Source organism: Metopolophium dirhodum, chromosome 1, assembly GCF_019925205.1.
Source record: "Metopolophium dirhodum isolate CAU chromosome 1, ASM1992520v1, whole genome shotgun sequence".
Taxonomy (NCBI): Eukaryota; Metazoa; Arthropoda; class Insecta; order Hemiptera; family Aphididae; genus Metopolophium; species Metopolophium dirhodum.
The window spans coordinates 89,243,251-89,260,543 of record NC_083560.1 but is presented as its reverse complement, the minus strand read 5'-3'; the positions used below and the strand labels follow the sequence as shown (position 1 = coordinate 89,260,543).

Sequence of the window (17,293 nt, the reverse complement as noted above, 5' to 3'; positions counted from 1 at the left end):
TTGTTATTTGATGGTGGTTTTTCCAATGGCATTAAATAACTATTGAGAAAATCGAAAAATAAAATAATAATAAAAAAAAATATTTTTCTATAAGAAATAATAAATTCATTGCATGTAACTTAAGAGGACGTTATACCCACATGACGTGTGTCTCATTTTTACAACTTTTAAAATACTCAAGACTTGTTACAAAATGAATACATAAAAATAACCTTTTGAAACTATTCTCACCTTTAAGTTTGATGATAGGTCAAATCAATTCACTCCAATATTAAAAATAACTGAGTAAAACGTGTAAACTGAGACAACACATGTGGGTATAACATCCTATTAAATTTTAACTATAGGTACGCTGTTCTCGTGAAACAGAGTATAGTACAATATTTATTATTGTAAATTATTAATTATGTAAGTATGTATATTACTTATAAGCTATTATGAATGAAATCCATAATAGTATTGATACCCATATAGCTAAGTGTACGATTAAAGACCATGACTGAATATGTAAACCGGCCTTGAAACACACAATGACCAACGTACACTATATAAATGACAAACAATATTATTAAAATGGATATTGAACATAAAATATGACTTAGGTATAATAGGTTAATTAGAAGATCATTATGTTATTTGCGTTACAGTGTATATGACGTTTCCAAATACTGAATAATCCCCTAATCTCCCTTTGGTCCATATAACTTCATGTCTCATGATAAATAAGCATAACCAAAATAAGAGTAACGAGTGAAATAAAGCGTTAATTATCCATATCCAAAACATTTTTAAATTAAACACATTTTGTGTTTGATAGTACAACTGTGGACATTTTAATCTTGTTTCTGTTGAGCATGTAGTTAGAAATACTCCCATTACGAACGGTAGAGAAACTGTAAATAGCTAAACACAAAAAAAAAAACCATTTACACATGCTAATTAATTTTAATTTAAGATTCTCGAATAGCATTCAAAGATTAGTCGTTGATAGATACCTATCACAAGAAACAAAATTAGTTTCTCTGAATTACATTTTACTTTATAAATCTATGACTGATTAAGGATGACTAACTCATCACTTCATCCGGATACTTACTGATTTGTACGTGCAAATATTCCATCTATCGAATAATACTTGACCAGACCATCCAGAATAAATGGCAAACCATAATTGTAATGAATTAAAAATAACAGTTTTGTAGTGATAAAAATAAATCATTTTGGTAATCTTTTCATAATTCCAAGCGCCATGCACAAACAATAACTTTAATAAATAATTAAACTGAAAAAAATTATTAATTTAAGCTATCCACATAATTTTTTTACTTAAAATTAAAATATTTTAGGTTTACTTATTTACTTGAGCAATTGAATAGTCTGAAGCATTATATGCTTGTAATCCATCTAATCCTACTACACCCACTCCGATACTAGCATTATGGAGCATTGGCACATCATTAGATCCATCACTTATAGCTAAGGTTACTTCATTTGTGTATTTTGTTACGAGATAAACAATCTGTTAATAATTAATTTACATTAATTTCAGCAGTTATAATATATTTTTTGTTCTAAAAGCTAATTAACATATTATGTTAATATTTTAGGACCCCGTAGATTACAAACAACTTAATTTTTAAATTAAAATTATTTTCTACTATGATTTGAAAGAACTTATGTAGGTATTTTTAATGTAACTTTACTTCTCCTGGTCATTTAGATTTAAAGCAATTTGAAATTTGCAATTGTTGTAGGTACACTTGTAGAATTTGATAACATGTGTTATTATATAATATGCATATGTTAGCTATGAAAGGAAAGACTTTTATAAATTTTTAACTAAAAAATTAGAAATGCATTTAGCATATAAAAAATAATTAAGCCTTTGTATATATCTTTAATATTTTTGAACTTCAATTAAAGAAATTTCTAAGGAACCTAGAATTAAATTTTCAAGCTTCTTTACTAAGCAAAAAAGTATTAATCAAAAATAATTTTAAAAAAATGTACAAAGTTTGAAAAATCTCTCAAGGTTATAACTAACACAAAAAGAGTCAAAATATTTCGAAAATGTTATCATGTATGGAAAATACTAATATAAATATTTGGTAAAAATGTCAAGGGTCTATGATTATTAAATTTTGAATTACACCAAAATAATAAAACCCATTTTTTTTTAAAATTACAAAAGTATTATTTTGCGCCCACAGACAGACAACCACAACAGTGAAAAATATTATATTTTTATTATTTTTATTTTTATTGCCAACAATTTATACTGATATAATGTAATTTTGATATTAAATATTAAATAATAACACTTCAAAATTTTATATCTGATATTATTCAATTAAATAATGCAATAAGCTAATTCGTAATAATAGCGATATGGTTCAAAGGAATTCACTGTCTTCATGATTATAATATCATCATAGCGAAACTACCAAAACGGTTAATGATATATGTTTTATTTTAATTTTTTTTTTTGTGTCTGTGTACACGATTATAGTAGTCGAAATAATGAATCGATTTTCAACTTCAGTATCTTGTTAGATGGAATAGTGAATCTAGTTGGTACTTTTGGGAGATAAAAATTCAAGCGCCCGGAAAAACAAAATACAAATTAAGGAAAAACGGGAATTTTTACGCAAAATTGGTTTTTGACAAATTCGATTTTGGCTTTTGGTGTAACTCTAAAACAAATTATCGTAAGTACATGAAATATTCACAGAATGTTTATATTAGCCTTTTCTGTGAATATTTTTCAAAATATTTTGACTTGTTTTGAAATATTTTCGGATTTACTCTGTTTCCAACTTTTTTAGGTTTTTTTCTATGAATGTCAATAAAACTTTATTTGTTAGGACAATATTACTCGTAGGTTTGTTAACCTTTACCAACAAAAAATGTCTACAAGCAAATCAAATTAAATCTTTATGAGCGTTTGAAGTTCATATTTTTACAAAATTTATCAAATTTAAAATTTAATAATTATTTTATTGTTAAAAATCTATGAAATGTTCAACTTTTATAGATAAGGATTGAAAATTTAAAATAAGGTTCCACGGAAATAGTTTACATATAAATTACTTTATTCACAATAATATCATCAAATATACTTGGTAATATCATAGGGTGACTGACCGTTTTCGCTCAGAATCGTTTTTCTTATACAATGATATTGTATCATTGAATTCATATTTAACACCATCCATTACAGTGACCTACTAGTAACCTACTGTACAGCAGAGCGACACTCACTTGCCCACCTTTTTATTATTATTTATGTAAAAAAAAAAGTTGCTTTGTTATAATATTTTTATATATTACCTATGTAATTGAAATAAAGAGATACAGTTATTAATAAATAAATTAATACTTTTATTGTAGCAATAGTTATATATTAGGGATGGTAGGGGGCAACTTCCCTTACGGATTTGTGAATTTTATTACCACAAACGTTTGCACTCACATAAGTTTCTACCAAGTGCCACTTATGAGTACATTCATTTGCTCTGCTCAGAATGTAGAATAAAACTGGTTTTCTATATTGAGTTTTGGCTGAGATTCTTCTTACAAGCATATGATATAAATTCCTACAGTACCACCAAAATATTTGTTTCTGTTTTATTTACAATGCATTTAATTGTATTATTATGATCGTTTATTCTCAATTAATAATGATACATATTATTATGTGTTTTAATTGGAAGATATGAGTTAAACATTAGAATTTATATTATTATATGATTATACTGTCAATTATAGTAAGTGCCTATCCATTTTTTTGATAACTTTTACTTTCAACCTTAACCGAAGTATTATTTTCAGATAGGTATTTTGAATTTTCTAACCTATGAGTCGTAACTCATAACTCATTAATCATAATTGATCATAGGTACAAATTAAAATTATAGTTTAAATCAGTTAAACACCTACCTCAGCTTTCTGTGCAGGTGACATTCTGTAACAAATAACAGACTTACAGTCCAAGCACAACTTGAGAAATTTCATTTTAAGATCACTTGACAGTGCATGCTTCAACAATCGTCCGCTTATTATCAATGTACAATTCATTGTTTCAACTGTAAGACCCAGATTGTATATTTTTTGATTTATAGTATGCCTGAGATCCTTAAAATGTATTTAAATTCGATAACTATAAATAGTTTTAAAATAATTTTAGCTTCAACTATTGATATAGGTAGTAATCAATTAGCATAATTAATAATTATTAATTATTATTTAGTGTTTTTTTTTTCTATAGGTAGATAGGTACTAATATTGAATTGTGATACTAGTTCAAGGCTTCTGAGAAAATATAATGAATTAATACATTTTCAAAACTTCTCAATTTAAAGAAAACATCATTTACCTACTTTTGCATGTTTTTTGTTACTAAATCATCGTTCTTAATAATCCTATAAAGTCTATAGATCAAAAATTAGTTCTGAAAACAAAATTTAATTACTATCATAATAACTTATTAGTTCATTAGTTTATAAATTATAACGAATGAATGAATAAATGAATGCTTGTATAGGTAACTTTTGATTTTCTTATGTTAACCAAAACATGGTTAAATTTTTTTTCTGATAACGAACTTGGTCTTATAAACTAAAACATATATAGGTATGATAGATGTTCTAATACTAGTGATTGTTTATGGGGTGACGGAGTTCTCATTAGGATACGTAAAGATTTTTCCTCAAAACTAATCACCGTTCCTGAAATCAGTGTCAAACACCTGTTTGTTGAGTTCTCTATGGGTACCCTTAGGTCTCTAACTTGTTGTGTTTACTTTCCTCCCCATTTCCCTTCCTTATTATATGAACACTTCATGTCTAACGTTGAGTCCGTTATCCAACAACATCCAAATCTCACTTTTGTGATATGTGGCGAATTTAACCTCCCTGAAATTTGTCATGGTCAATGTGCTTGGTCAAATGATTCAAATGGTCTTACTTACACTTCCTCCTCTTATCTTCGAGCTTCATGCGTACCTGTAATCGTTGCCTTTAACTGTTTCTTCCCTGAAAAACTCAGTTTTTAACTCACAGGGTTCAATCCTCGACTTAATTTTCATTAATAATGACTCTGTTATAGTAAGCAAATTCCTTGAATCTTTTGTCCCCTCTGATTTTTACCATCCTCCTCTAAACTTATCAAGACCCGAAGTCATTTCTTCCACACAGTTTTGCAGTTCGCATTCATTCCATAACTACCAGAAACCAAATTTCAATCAAATTATATCTTTCTTATCGTCTTTTGACTGGTTTTCTACACTCTCGAACCTTGGCCTTAATGCTGCTACCAATACTTTTACTGATGCTTTTCATAATTCTATCCTTCGTTTCGTCACCACATCCCGCTTTTATAAATCATCTTTTCTTTCATGGGTCTCCAAGGAACTTAAAGTCTTGGTGTATCGACAAAATAAAGCACATGCTATATTCAAATCCCCACGTGACCCTAGTCATTATAGGGCTTTTTCCCTACTCCGGGCTGAATACAAATATTCATCTAAAAGATGTTTAGGGAATTTGTCGAGCGTACTGAAACACATATTTCTAATGAACCTAATAAGTTCTGGGAGTTTGTGCGTAAAAATCGTACCCAAATTTCTATCCCTAAATCAGTTAATCTTAATTCTGTTACTAGCACGTCTGAGAAAGATAGTGTTAATTTGTTTTCTGAACATTTCTCGTCTGTATACTCCTCCAATTTGGTTGATATTAACCTACAGTCCTTAAAAATACCATTTTTTGATTTGCCCAACAATTGTGATTTCTCCAATGATGTTCTCCTAAAACTAGTAGCTTAAAAATGTTTCTTCTTGCGGTCCTGAAAGAATACCCGGCGATTTTCTTTAAAGGGTAAGACAGGTTATTTTCTTCCCATTATGGTTTCTTTTTCGGAAATCCCTTGATGAAAGTTTTTTTCCTGATTTATGGAAAATTGGACCTATTACACCAATTTTAAAGTCAGGATGCCCCTCTCTAGTGACTAACTATATACCTATATCTATTCTTAGTCATATCCCGAAAATGTTCGAATCTCTCGTCCTAGGTTCCATACTGAATTCTGTTAATCCGATTTTAGCTAATGAGCAGCATGGGTTTCGCCCGGGCCGCTCTACTACTACATGCAATCTTACTTTTTGTAATTATACATTCAATGCGTTTAGAAAAGGATAGCAAGTAGATGTCATCTACACGGACTTCGCGAAGGCGTTTGACTCAGTTAACAATGAGCTCCTGAATGCAGTATTAAAAGCCTATGGTTTTGGTGATCCACTTCTCTCTTGGTTTAATTCATTTCTGATTAATCGCACGCAATGGGTAAACTATTTAATACAAAATCAGAAGTGTTTCACCCTTCCTCTGGTGTCCCCCAAGGTGGACATTTGTCCCCTTTGCTTTTCTCTCTCGATGTTTGTTAGTAGTGCTTGTTCATCTCTTAAGCATTGCCAGCTTTATGCTTTGCAGATGACATGAAATTATTTATGAAAGTAAACTGAATAACTGATTGTCTTTATCTACAAGATGACCTCAATAATTTCGTCGCTTTGTCTGAATATTAACATTAAAAAATGCAGATATATGACATTCACCCATCGCCGAACTCCTATTTCATTCCCATACTCTATTAACGGTACTAACCTGTGTCCTATTATCATTAGCGTATGCAATCTCGGCTTTACCTTTACTCCATCCCTTTGTCCTCGAGCTCATATTGATAATATCACTTGTAAAGCACTTAAGGTTTTAGGTTTTATTAAAAGAATAGTTAGTGAATTTAAACTATCCAACTCTCTAAAAGCAATATTTTGTGCACTCGTTAGGCATATTGTTGAATATGGCTTTGGGATCCTCAGACTGCTGAGGCTTGCAAGCAGCTTGAACGTGTCCAGCGAACGTTCCTCAGCTTCGTTAAATTTAACTTAAACATTGCTTACCAACCTCATGACTACACTCCCGTTTTATACATCTCTCCACCCTATCCGATCGTCGTTATCAATAAAATTTATCTTTTCTTCGCAAACTTCTCTCTGGCTCTCCTCTTCCCTCCTTGCACTTATTAATATAAAGGTACCTATTAGAAACACCCGCAATAGCACTCTTTTTCATATACCACATTGTTCTACCAATTATTTAAGAAATGAACCAATCTCCAGGATGATGAAAATTGCCAATTCGATCCGTCATTCTTCTTCTAATTTATTTTTATTATTATTTTTTCATTATAGTTATAGGGAAACATTTTTATATTCCACAATAAGAATTATTTTTCTTATAAGTGATAAAGATTAAAATTGTTCGAACATAAATACCTACATGTTACATAATGCTTGTTTATACATTTACCGTTAAATTTGATTCATTAAAAATAATTATTGAACTATCTTGTGTAATGAGTGTTGTGGAGAATCCAATATGTAATGCTGTTTCTTCTTTATCTCCAGTTAGTATCCATATTTTGATTGCTGCACACATTAATGCTTGGATAGTTTTTGGTACCTGCAGAAATTAATATCAATCAAAATAAGAGATGTTAAAATACAAATTAATTTTTTTTGTAAAAAAAATGTAATTTATAGGTTTGTGTAATAATTGCACAATAATATTAATATATGGTAGTTTAATATAGCATATAGGTATTTGTATGACTAAACATAATAACATTGTAGCAGCTATAGAGTAGCAGAAGGCACTGTTATTTTATTTCATGTTTAACCTAACGCCCAGCCCTGGCTGAATTAATTTAAAATTAAGTAGGTACAGGTGGTATTATTACGATTGGGGTGCTAAGGGGCTCGTCTCCTCTTGGGCTAAAAATATTATGTAAATAATACAAAAATATGTAGATTGGTATTAATCAACTAAAACTTTTAAAAATGTGTATATTTATAATTTATATAGTTACGTATTTTTAATCATTAATTATTATATAAATATTTTAAATCTAACAACAAATGAGGTGTAATTAGCACTCCTCCATTTTTATTTTCTTGATCTACAACTAAGACAAGGTTCCTAAGGACCAGACCTAATGCAAATTCTCATTAATTTAAAAAATATTTTTTACATGCTCATTATTCTAAAAACGAATATATGTTTACAGTTATCACTTTAATATTTGTTAATATTTATTATGTACCATCTTCTTTCATATATTGGAGGTTGGAGGAACCTATCTAATTTTTTGATTTTGGAATATCTTGTATCTTAATATGTAAAATAAGTATGTAAAAAGATTCAATAATATATGAGATACTTTTATAATATTATGTAGGTACCTATTTGATATAAGTCATAACTTCATTAGATACAAGATGCAATCTCCATATTTTATGAATGAATGAAATTAATTTGTAAGTAAAAATAATTGAATACAAATATAAATTTGAAAACTCAAATTTACCAATTGTATTTATTTTTTCAGCTCTTGTAATTAAATTCTATTTCCATTGGGACTAGTGATGTGTCACTAGGAATATTCCTAAAGAAATGTTCCAGGGAACAAAAAATATTTTGGATGTATCCCCGTCACCTCTTGGGAATATTGCTTCAAAAAAGAAGTTAATTCATACAAATACAATAGTTACTACCTAATGGAAAAATTGTATTTTACGTCAATATAAAAATTAATATTTATGCAGATGACTGACATTTAAATTTTACCTAAGATTTGAGTTAAATTTTATTATATGCTTATATTGACAAATATAGACAATAAATTCTTTTATAATATTTTACGCGCATTGGCGCATTTGAATAATATATAATATAAACGGTAAGTAAATCATTTTAATTTTTCCTATAAAATCCCGATCTTTTGAATATTCTATGAAATTTCCCAAAGGGAAATCCCAGGGAATTTGCACATTCCTGATCTGCATATGCTTGGATCGAAATTACAGTGCTATAATGTTGATTGTAGTGGTGTTGTTATAAATTGTGTACCTATATACACTTATTGAAAATATTATATATAGGTATATGCTGAACTGCAGTGGTGGTTTTAAAGAGAGGGGAGTCCAGTGGATCTTGAACCCCTATTAAAGGTTCCGACTTAATTAACGTAAAAAAATTTTTTTTAGTGTAAGTTAATTAAAGTTAAATATGGTAATAAATGATTAATGGATAAATATTTTTTTATTATAAAATAATATCAAAGGACCCTTAAAAAAAAATACCAAAAACTGAAACCGAGTAAAATTTTAATGGACCATTAACTCACTATTGATTCATTAAATATTGAGTGATTTTTTTATGCTACTCAGCAATAAACTACCTATTATTCATTACTTGTTAGGTATTTTATAAGACATAATAATTTATTATGTACCTACGTAATCCTATTAATAAACGATACAAGCATAAATAACTAACGTTGTCTTGTAATTTATTTTCAATTGCAGTCACTCCAATCAGCGTCAGTTTCTTTTCTATTTTTTCAGCGACTTTATTTTTGGCACTTTCTCGATTTATTAACACAGTTGATGCATTGAGATATTCATCTTTCCACCTATTATAAAAGCTTTTAGAAATATTCTTATATGCAAAACATAATGTTCGGTAACCCGAGCGGGCAAAATCATTTAAGTGCATCAGGCTTTGGTGTTTGTACTTTTCCCCAGATTTTGATAAGCGTTTAATAATACCGGTATCTGCACCCTAGAACCATTGGAAGTGGGTTAAGAAAATTATTTAAAATAATAAACATAATATATTATATTAATAAATAATATTTATCGTCATTAGTACTACTTTGCAAAATAATTTTATTTGACCATCAGGAGCTCGAACAATAACTGACATTCTTTTCCTAGAATTTGTAAACTCTATTATATTTAAAATTTCATAAGTCTCCTCTCCGTTTAATGTAGTTATAGTCACTGATGATGAACAACGAGTATGAAATGTAAATCCAAATTGTTGAGATCCAATGACTAATGCTTGTTCATCTAATTTTATGCATAAAAAAATGTAAATTAATATTTGCGAAACAGTGAACTAAAATTTAAAAAATTTAACGTAACTATATTATTCTCGAAAAAATATAAATATATTATACATTTATACCTCAAGTATTATAATAACACAATAATCAAAAAAAATAAAAATACATATAAGTATAAATCTATAATCATTGAGTATGCATTGTTATAAATATTTTTAGAATATATAACCGCAATGGCATAACTATGGGTAGTCTATAGAAACATTGAAACATATTATACACATGCATACAGTGTAGGTACATTACATACAAATATTTCTCGGTCTATTAAGTATTAATACACATAAAATATTCTTAATTGAGAAATAAAATGTAATGGTTTATTTATTGAGGGATATAAAAGGGTTTTTTAAGGGGAATTTATTTTAATCAATATAATTTATGAATTTACATTGGAAAAACAAACTACCAAAATTTTTTATTTTTTTGAAAAAGAAGAATTATTGGTATTACAGTGTAAACAAGATATATATAATATACCGGGTGTTCACGGAAATAGGGTACACTTTATCACTCATTACTCTGTAAATATTTTTAAATTCTGTTTATGGGACATTCAATTAGACTAATTGATCATATATTGCTATGATTTACAATTTTTTTTATCTCGTGTATTTTGCGCATGTGCAATACAACTTCTTTTTTTTTATGGTAACCCTTATTTTGAATCTTGTTTTTTAAAGTAATTTTTATCTATCACCTTGTATTCTATACACAAAATTGGAGCTAGGGATAATAAAAAAAAAAATACTAACTTTAACTTTAACTTAAATTAAATTTTTTTTTAATTGTACGTATTGTATAAAAATATTATAAAAATTAAAATTGTGATATTATTTCAAATAGCTTGAGAGCATAGCAGTTACTTTCATAGTTTTATAGATTTATGAAGATGTCGTTCTTTATAGGTCTATTTATGGTTATTTTCGTCAGTATTTTCAATCTCTTTGGTATATAGTAAATGTGAATTAATACTTGGGGCGTTGGGTGATAAGTTGTGTATTTGGAATTTATTGGAATGGCTTTCCTACGCGTTTGTTTCTATACAATTTGTCATTTGATATAATATAAGTTCCTACACAAAAATAAGCTTGTCATTGACGACTGACGAGGCCCTTGCCCCTTTTGAAAATAGGTAACAGTAAAATTGTATGCTTCCCTCTTGATATTATTGTTAAACTATTTATTCATTATTATTTTATTATTTATTTATTATTACCTATTTTATTAATTATTTATTTATTATCATTAAAGAGTGTGAAGAATAAAAATATTTTGTAATGAATATTTGAATATATATATAATAGAATATAGATAGTACAGGCCAGCGTTTCTCAAACTGGTGGGTCGCGAGAATTTTTTTGAATTACAATATATATTTTAAGAAATTTATTTATTATATACCAATATTATATTCATTATAATTTATAAATTAATAAAGTTATAATTTATAATTATAGTAATCAAATTTTGTTTTTAGATATAATTTTTAATCTTGCAAATAAACCATGTGAGTCACGATAGATTTTCGGTTATAAATTTGGGTCCCGGTCCTAAAAAGTATAAGAACCATTGATATAGGCGATAGAAATATAATGTATGACTGTACAAGAACAAAATATACAGTAATAGCCAATAGGTTCGCATAAATTTGTATTTACCAGGAGACGAAGCATTGTATACTATTTCATCTGTCATTTTTGACTTCTCTGGAATAACTGTATGGCAGACAGACATTATTCTTAAAAAATCCAAGATATAGTTTTTGGTTGAGTGATTGATTGAGTTCTATAAATTATAAGCTATAAAAAGTAGGTATCCTTAATAATAAAACATTATTAAGTAAATAATTAAAACTAATAGATGTAAATATTTATAATTTAATATACGTTGATATAATAATATATTTTATATACAATTATTTATTTATTAGTCATACCTATGCATGACTTAAGTTTGCCTTGAAGTTTGATTTACAGATATTAGGTTTTTGAAACACATTTATCATGCTACTTATTAAAACCCTATTTAATTCTATATTTCACTTTTTATCACATTTTAAAAGTATTGTTTTCTGGCCAGTTTGTGTATAGAGTAGGTACCTACTTTATAAAATAAACTTTTAATTTTCAAATTTTTATTTTTTATTTTAACTAATCTCCGATAGTTTTTGAAGTGAGCTGGAGTATAATTATCAAATCATATAATTACTTAATAATAATTTTTTTCAAGGAAAATAAACCTACCAAATAAACTATGATATAATATAATATAAATTATAATTATACCTACAACTCAACACTTAAATGGTTGGAGATAATACGGAGACAGAATGTTGGATACCAGTCTAGCTATGATGCTCGATCATTAAGTACTATTATTAGTTTAGGGCTCGGAAATTGATGACATAAATGTTAAAAAATTAAAACCATTTAAAAACCATAAAAATTACAAGTTAAAAACATAATGTACCATTCATAATTAATTTTATAAATTAAATGTTAAGAATTATGATTGAAATAGATAATATAATACAAATATTTCCACAAATTATTAGCTTAAAATTTAATTTAAATTATTTAGATTTTAAAATTCGATATAAATCATAAACTAAAAAAGTTGTAATTTTTCTTTAGATTATTTGAAATTGGTTAAAAATTACCTAAAATTATAAAAATGCAAGGTAGAAATTAGTTATTTAGATTTTTATTTTATTAAAACACATTTTTAGCTAAAAAGCATCATCTTAGACATTCCTTATAAAACATTTAAAAACCATCAACTTCCAGGCCCTAATAATCATTGTTATAATTAAAAATGGGGGAAGTCACTCAACTGTTAAGTAGGTTTCGGGTGTAACTAGCATAGACATATAAATAAATGGACTGCACTTAGAGAAAAAAAATCATGAAACTGACATTGATGAGAGAGATAAAAACAGTTGGGGGCAAGCACGGAGGAAATAATTGAATACTCAAATTATTCCATGACATTATTTTTTGACATTATCAAATATCAATGATGATTATCACTACTTATCAGTTTTATAATTTATAAATTACAATAATTTCATGGCAATCATGAAATATAATTATTATTATTTTCATGATTGCCCCCAACTATACCCATCTCACTCATTCAATGTACATTTCAGTTTCTGATAGATAAGGGATGAGGTAAGCACAGTCCATTTATTTATATGTCTAGTTATTGGTACCTAGTTTGGTACCTAGTAATTGTTTACTAGGTAACTAGTTATTGGAGAGTAGCTCAAATTAAAAGTTTAACACTTTAACGGATATGTTAAATCGGAATTCAATAATAGATCATTACCTACGAAAAAACGATTCTGAACGGTCACCAGCGTATAATACTAAGAATACTTTATGATATATTAATTATGTTATTATTAATAATTTATTTATTTATAACTTTACTAGCTGTGTCCCGCGTGCTCAGCCCCCGTGGATAGTTGTTTGCAAATAGTGAGGCTGTTGCTCGTGCAGTCGTGCATAAGATTTGTTTATTTTCTAAATATACATGAATTATATTTCTGTCAAAGTATGAATAAACCAGTCAGGTAGGCGATCCAACTACGTCGTATAGCGGACAACACACTAGTGGGTAATTAAAAAATTAACTTCAAATTTAGCTTGGTCCGCGATGTACTCTTTCATTAAAAAAAAAAATCAAGAAAATCGGATGAACATTTGACACAAATATTCCATTTACACATATATATATATAATATATATATCGTACATTTAGTACGTAGGCAAAAGAAATAGAATATAGAAGTATAGATATATTTAGATTGTTGAATTTTACTTCTCGGAACAATTCATATGTACACGCCGATAAAACGCACACAAAAAAAAGTCAGGTTGAAGGTAGCTTGAAACCCACAGATTCTATATAGATACTATCGCGGTTTGTCACGGGAATACCCAAAATACCCCATGCAATTATACGTAAGTAGATTAGCTTTGCTTTTTAATTTTTCAAGAACTGTATACATATTTTTTATTAAAAAAAGTGGTACTAAAACCTTCAGCAGACTGTCAGGTATAGCAGTAAAAAATTTGGTGACGATACGTTGTTGACTTGTATGCGTTACAAAAAATCGGGACTTGCTTTTATAGTAGGTATAGATTAACAACTAAAACTATAACCATCATAACCAATATAGCAACCTTACAATAGACAAAAGTATATTATTAGTATGTTTATTTTTTTCCCGGACGGATGGCGCCACTATTGTATTATTGACTTCCAGATTTCCTATTTTTCTGGTTGATTTTCCGAAAATTTTCTTTAATAAGAACCTTGTCTTGGCAATTACGAACACAACAAAAAAAGAATAAAACGAACCGGTCAAGCCGTTTCGGAGCCAACCCGTGACAAAGATTTCTATTTCGCTTTTATAGTATAGATAAGTAACTAGTACGGTATGTTGAACGTTAAGCTGATTTAAGCCAAAAACATTGTATAGCTATACCTATTATATTATTAATAAACAATTGATTGTATTTTGAATATTTTTTAATTGATACAAGAAGTGATGAGGAACGTTGTATTAAGTATTACAGTGTTTCAATTTTTGACTCACAAATTTGTTATATATCATATATTAATAAAAAAAGTTGAATATTTTAAAAGTCTAGCACAAAAATATCCAAATAATTTTTAATTTTATAAAGTCTAGAAAATGCTAATACAAATATTTAGTCAAAATGTTAAGTCTCAACAGTTTTTCTTTTTTGAATTACAACAAAAAAATAAAATTTAGATAATATCTAGATTTGATTATAAAATATAGATAACTTACATTTATCATTTTGTTTTGAGATCCTTCTAGATAAAGTTCTCCAGCAATTGAACAATGTTTTAATTTCATGATATTCTTAGTTAAAGTACCAGTTTTATCGGAAAAAATATATTTTACCTGAAATAAATTACATTTTTATTTATGAATAGTTATTAATTATTACAGTGAAACTTCCATATAACGAAGTCGAATAAGCAGCAAAAAAAATTCGTTATATAGAGGAATTCGTTAAATAGAATTACGTATTTTTTTCAACTTTTTTTTTATTATTTTTTTATTATGTATACTGTATGTATGTAAAAACAACATCAAATATCATATTACAGTTTAATTTAATTTTTAACCTTAAATATAATTTAAAAGAAATAATAAGTAAGTTTTGTTTGCTTATTATTTTTGAAAATATTCCTTCTTTCGTAAAAAGTTTCTATATCGTCAAGTTTTACATCAAAATTTCAAATTTATCGGCGATGGATAAACATTTAGGTACGTTTTGACATTTTTTTTGTATGGACAAAGAGAAAACGAAAGAATGTATACTCGTTTGCACCAATATTGGAGCTGAAGTGTACTACAGTAAAATTAATCAGTTTGCCTACCTTCGGTGTCTTATCTTTATCGGGTACATTGTTCATGTACAATTTTAGAACTATGACATAAACTATCAATTTGATAGTGACAACATTTACAAAAACTGGTTTTTATCGAATAATTATTTCGTTATATAGAAACATCAGATTCGTTATTTGGAGATAAATGTACGTGTAATTAACAATGAAGGTCATAATTCTTAAAAATATTTCGTTAAACAGAAAATTTCGTTAAATGGAAGTTCGTTATATGGAAGTTTCACTGTATATTGTTGAACTACATGTATATAATATTTACCTATAGCTAATACATATCATTAAGCTTATACGTTAAAATTAAAAATTGTATTGTAGTAAATTTAATGTTTTATAATAATATGATACAACAAAATAGGCATATTAGGTGCCTACTTTGTAAACTGTACATGCGTGGTATGTGGTGTCGTCTGGTACCTATTTGTTAAGATTATGAAGTAAAAGAGTATAAAATATGAAATGGCGGAATTTACTACAGAAATAATATTGTTCCATGTACTCATGTAGTCATGTGTACGTTATCTTAATAACAATATAAAAATACCTAATTAATAAATAAATACCTTGGCCAACTCAACATTAAGATTTTGTGATCGAACCCTAGCAGGTGTGTTGCTTTCTTCTTGGTACATATCAATGTCATTATTGATAAACCAATCCTGTAGAAACAATATATATTGAGTAATCATAGCAGTCAACATAAATTAAAATCGTAGAAGCAATATAAAATCTAGCAAATAGTATAGGTGGGGTACCAACTAAAAACTAAAATGGGTTACAAACTCGGAGCACTATAATTATTATAGCCTTATAGGTACCAACCAATACGCTTGAGTATTTTTATTTATCAACCATTTCAGAGTTTTATATTATATTGAATGTTTTATGGTTGTAAAATAATCCAAAGCATACATTTTTTTTTCAATTTGAAGCTAGTCTCAACTTTACAAGATAATTTTTTTTTTCTTTATTAGTAATACACAATCTGTACACAATCGGCACAATAAGAGTATGAGCTGAGACACAATAAAAAACATGAAATTATGAGCTAAGAAGCCACCCACCGATGACACTTATGTTTTTTTTTTTTAAATTATTTGTTTTAACTTAATTATTATTTTTTTTTTTTGTTAGGGATTAAGTAGGTCTCTACACCATTTACGCTTAAGGCGACGAGGAGGATTACCAGGAATGGTTAATGAAGCCAGATTTTTTACAAGTTCGTTTGGATGAGAGTTAAGGCGTAGGTGGAATCGTTTGTAATAATTTTTAGCTTCTTCCTGAACTGTTTTCATATGTAGGTCTTTATGCAGGGAGTGATTTGAGACATATAGTGGAGAGTTGGTAATTTTTCTTAGTATTTTATTTTGGAATCGTTGAATTTTATTTAGATTTGATATTTTTGCGTTACCCCATAGCTGTAAGCCGTACGTCCAAATTGGCTTTAAAAGAGATTTGTAAAGAAGTAGTTTAATATTTAATTTAGAGTGCTTGTTGTTGATTATTAGGGTTTTGATTATTTGTAAGCGGGAATTTAATTGTGAAGTTTTGGCTTTGATGTGGTGAGCCCAGGTTAGACGGCGGTCAAGAGTTAGGCCGAGATATTTAACGTTTGGGGATCTAGATAAATTAAATTTGAAAATTACATAATAGACTGACCGTCACTTTTGACGATAATTAAACGAATAAAAGACGCAAACGTCAAACCTAACGGTTAACAAGTATTATGTATACTATGAATAGGCCTTCAGCCTTGAGATATCAGATTCCCTATTTTTAAACTTATGTGACCACGGAGCACTTAGAATTATTG

General features: G+C 27.9%; 1 protein-coding gene across 3 annotated transcripts in view; it reads right to left on the bottom strand.

Annotated features, from left to right (window-relative positions):
- Nucleotides 1–17,293, bottom strand: part of LOC132935004 (probable phospholipid-transporting ATPase IA) — a 35,312-nt gene that overhangs the window by 5,257 nt on the left and 12,762 nt on the right. For 2 of the 3 annotated variants that reach the window (XM_061001439.1, XM_061001437.1), the window contains 11 exons: nt 16,044–16,139; nt 14,855–14,971; nt 11,688–11,814; nt 9,771–9,970; nt 9,396–9,680; nt 7,368–7,520; nt 3,940–4,134; nt 1,361–1,519; nt 1,097–1,282; nt 646–903; nt 426–544 (listed from right to left, as the gene is read on the bottom strand). In XM_061001439.1, coding sequence (XP_060857422.1) covers nt 426–544; nt 646–903; nt 1,097–1,282; nt 1,361–1,519; nt 3,940–4,134; nt 7,368–7,520; nt 9,396–9,680; nt 9,771–9,970; nt 11,688–11,814; nt 14,855–14,971; nt 16,044–16,139 — 1,895 coding nt within the window. The remainder of the gene's footprint in view (nt 1–425; nt 545–645; nt 904–1,096; nt 1,283–1,360; nt 1,520–3,939; nt 4,135–7,367; nt 7,521–9,395; nt 9,681–9,770; nt 9,971–11,687; nt 11,815–14,854; nt 14,972–16,043; nt 16,140–17,293) is intronic. The other variant, XM_061001438.1, reaches the window with a different exon arrangement.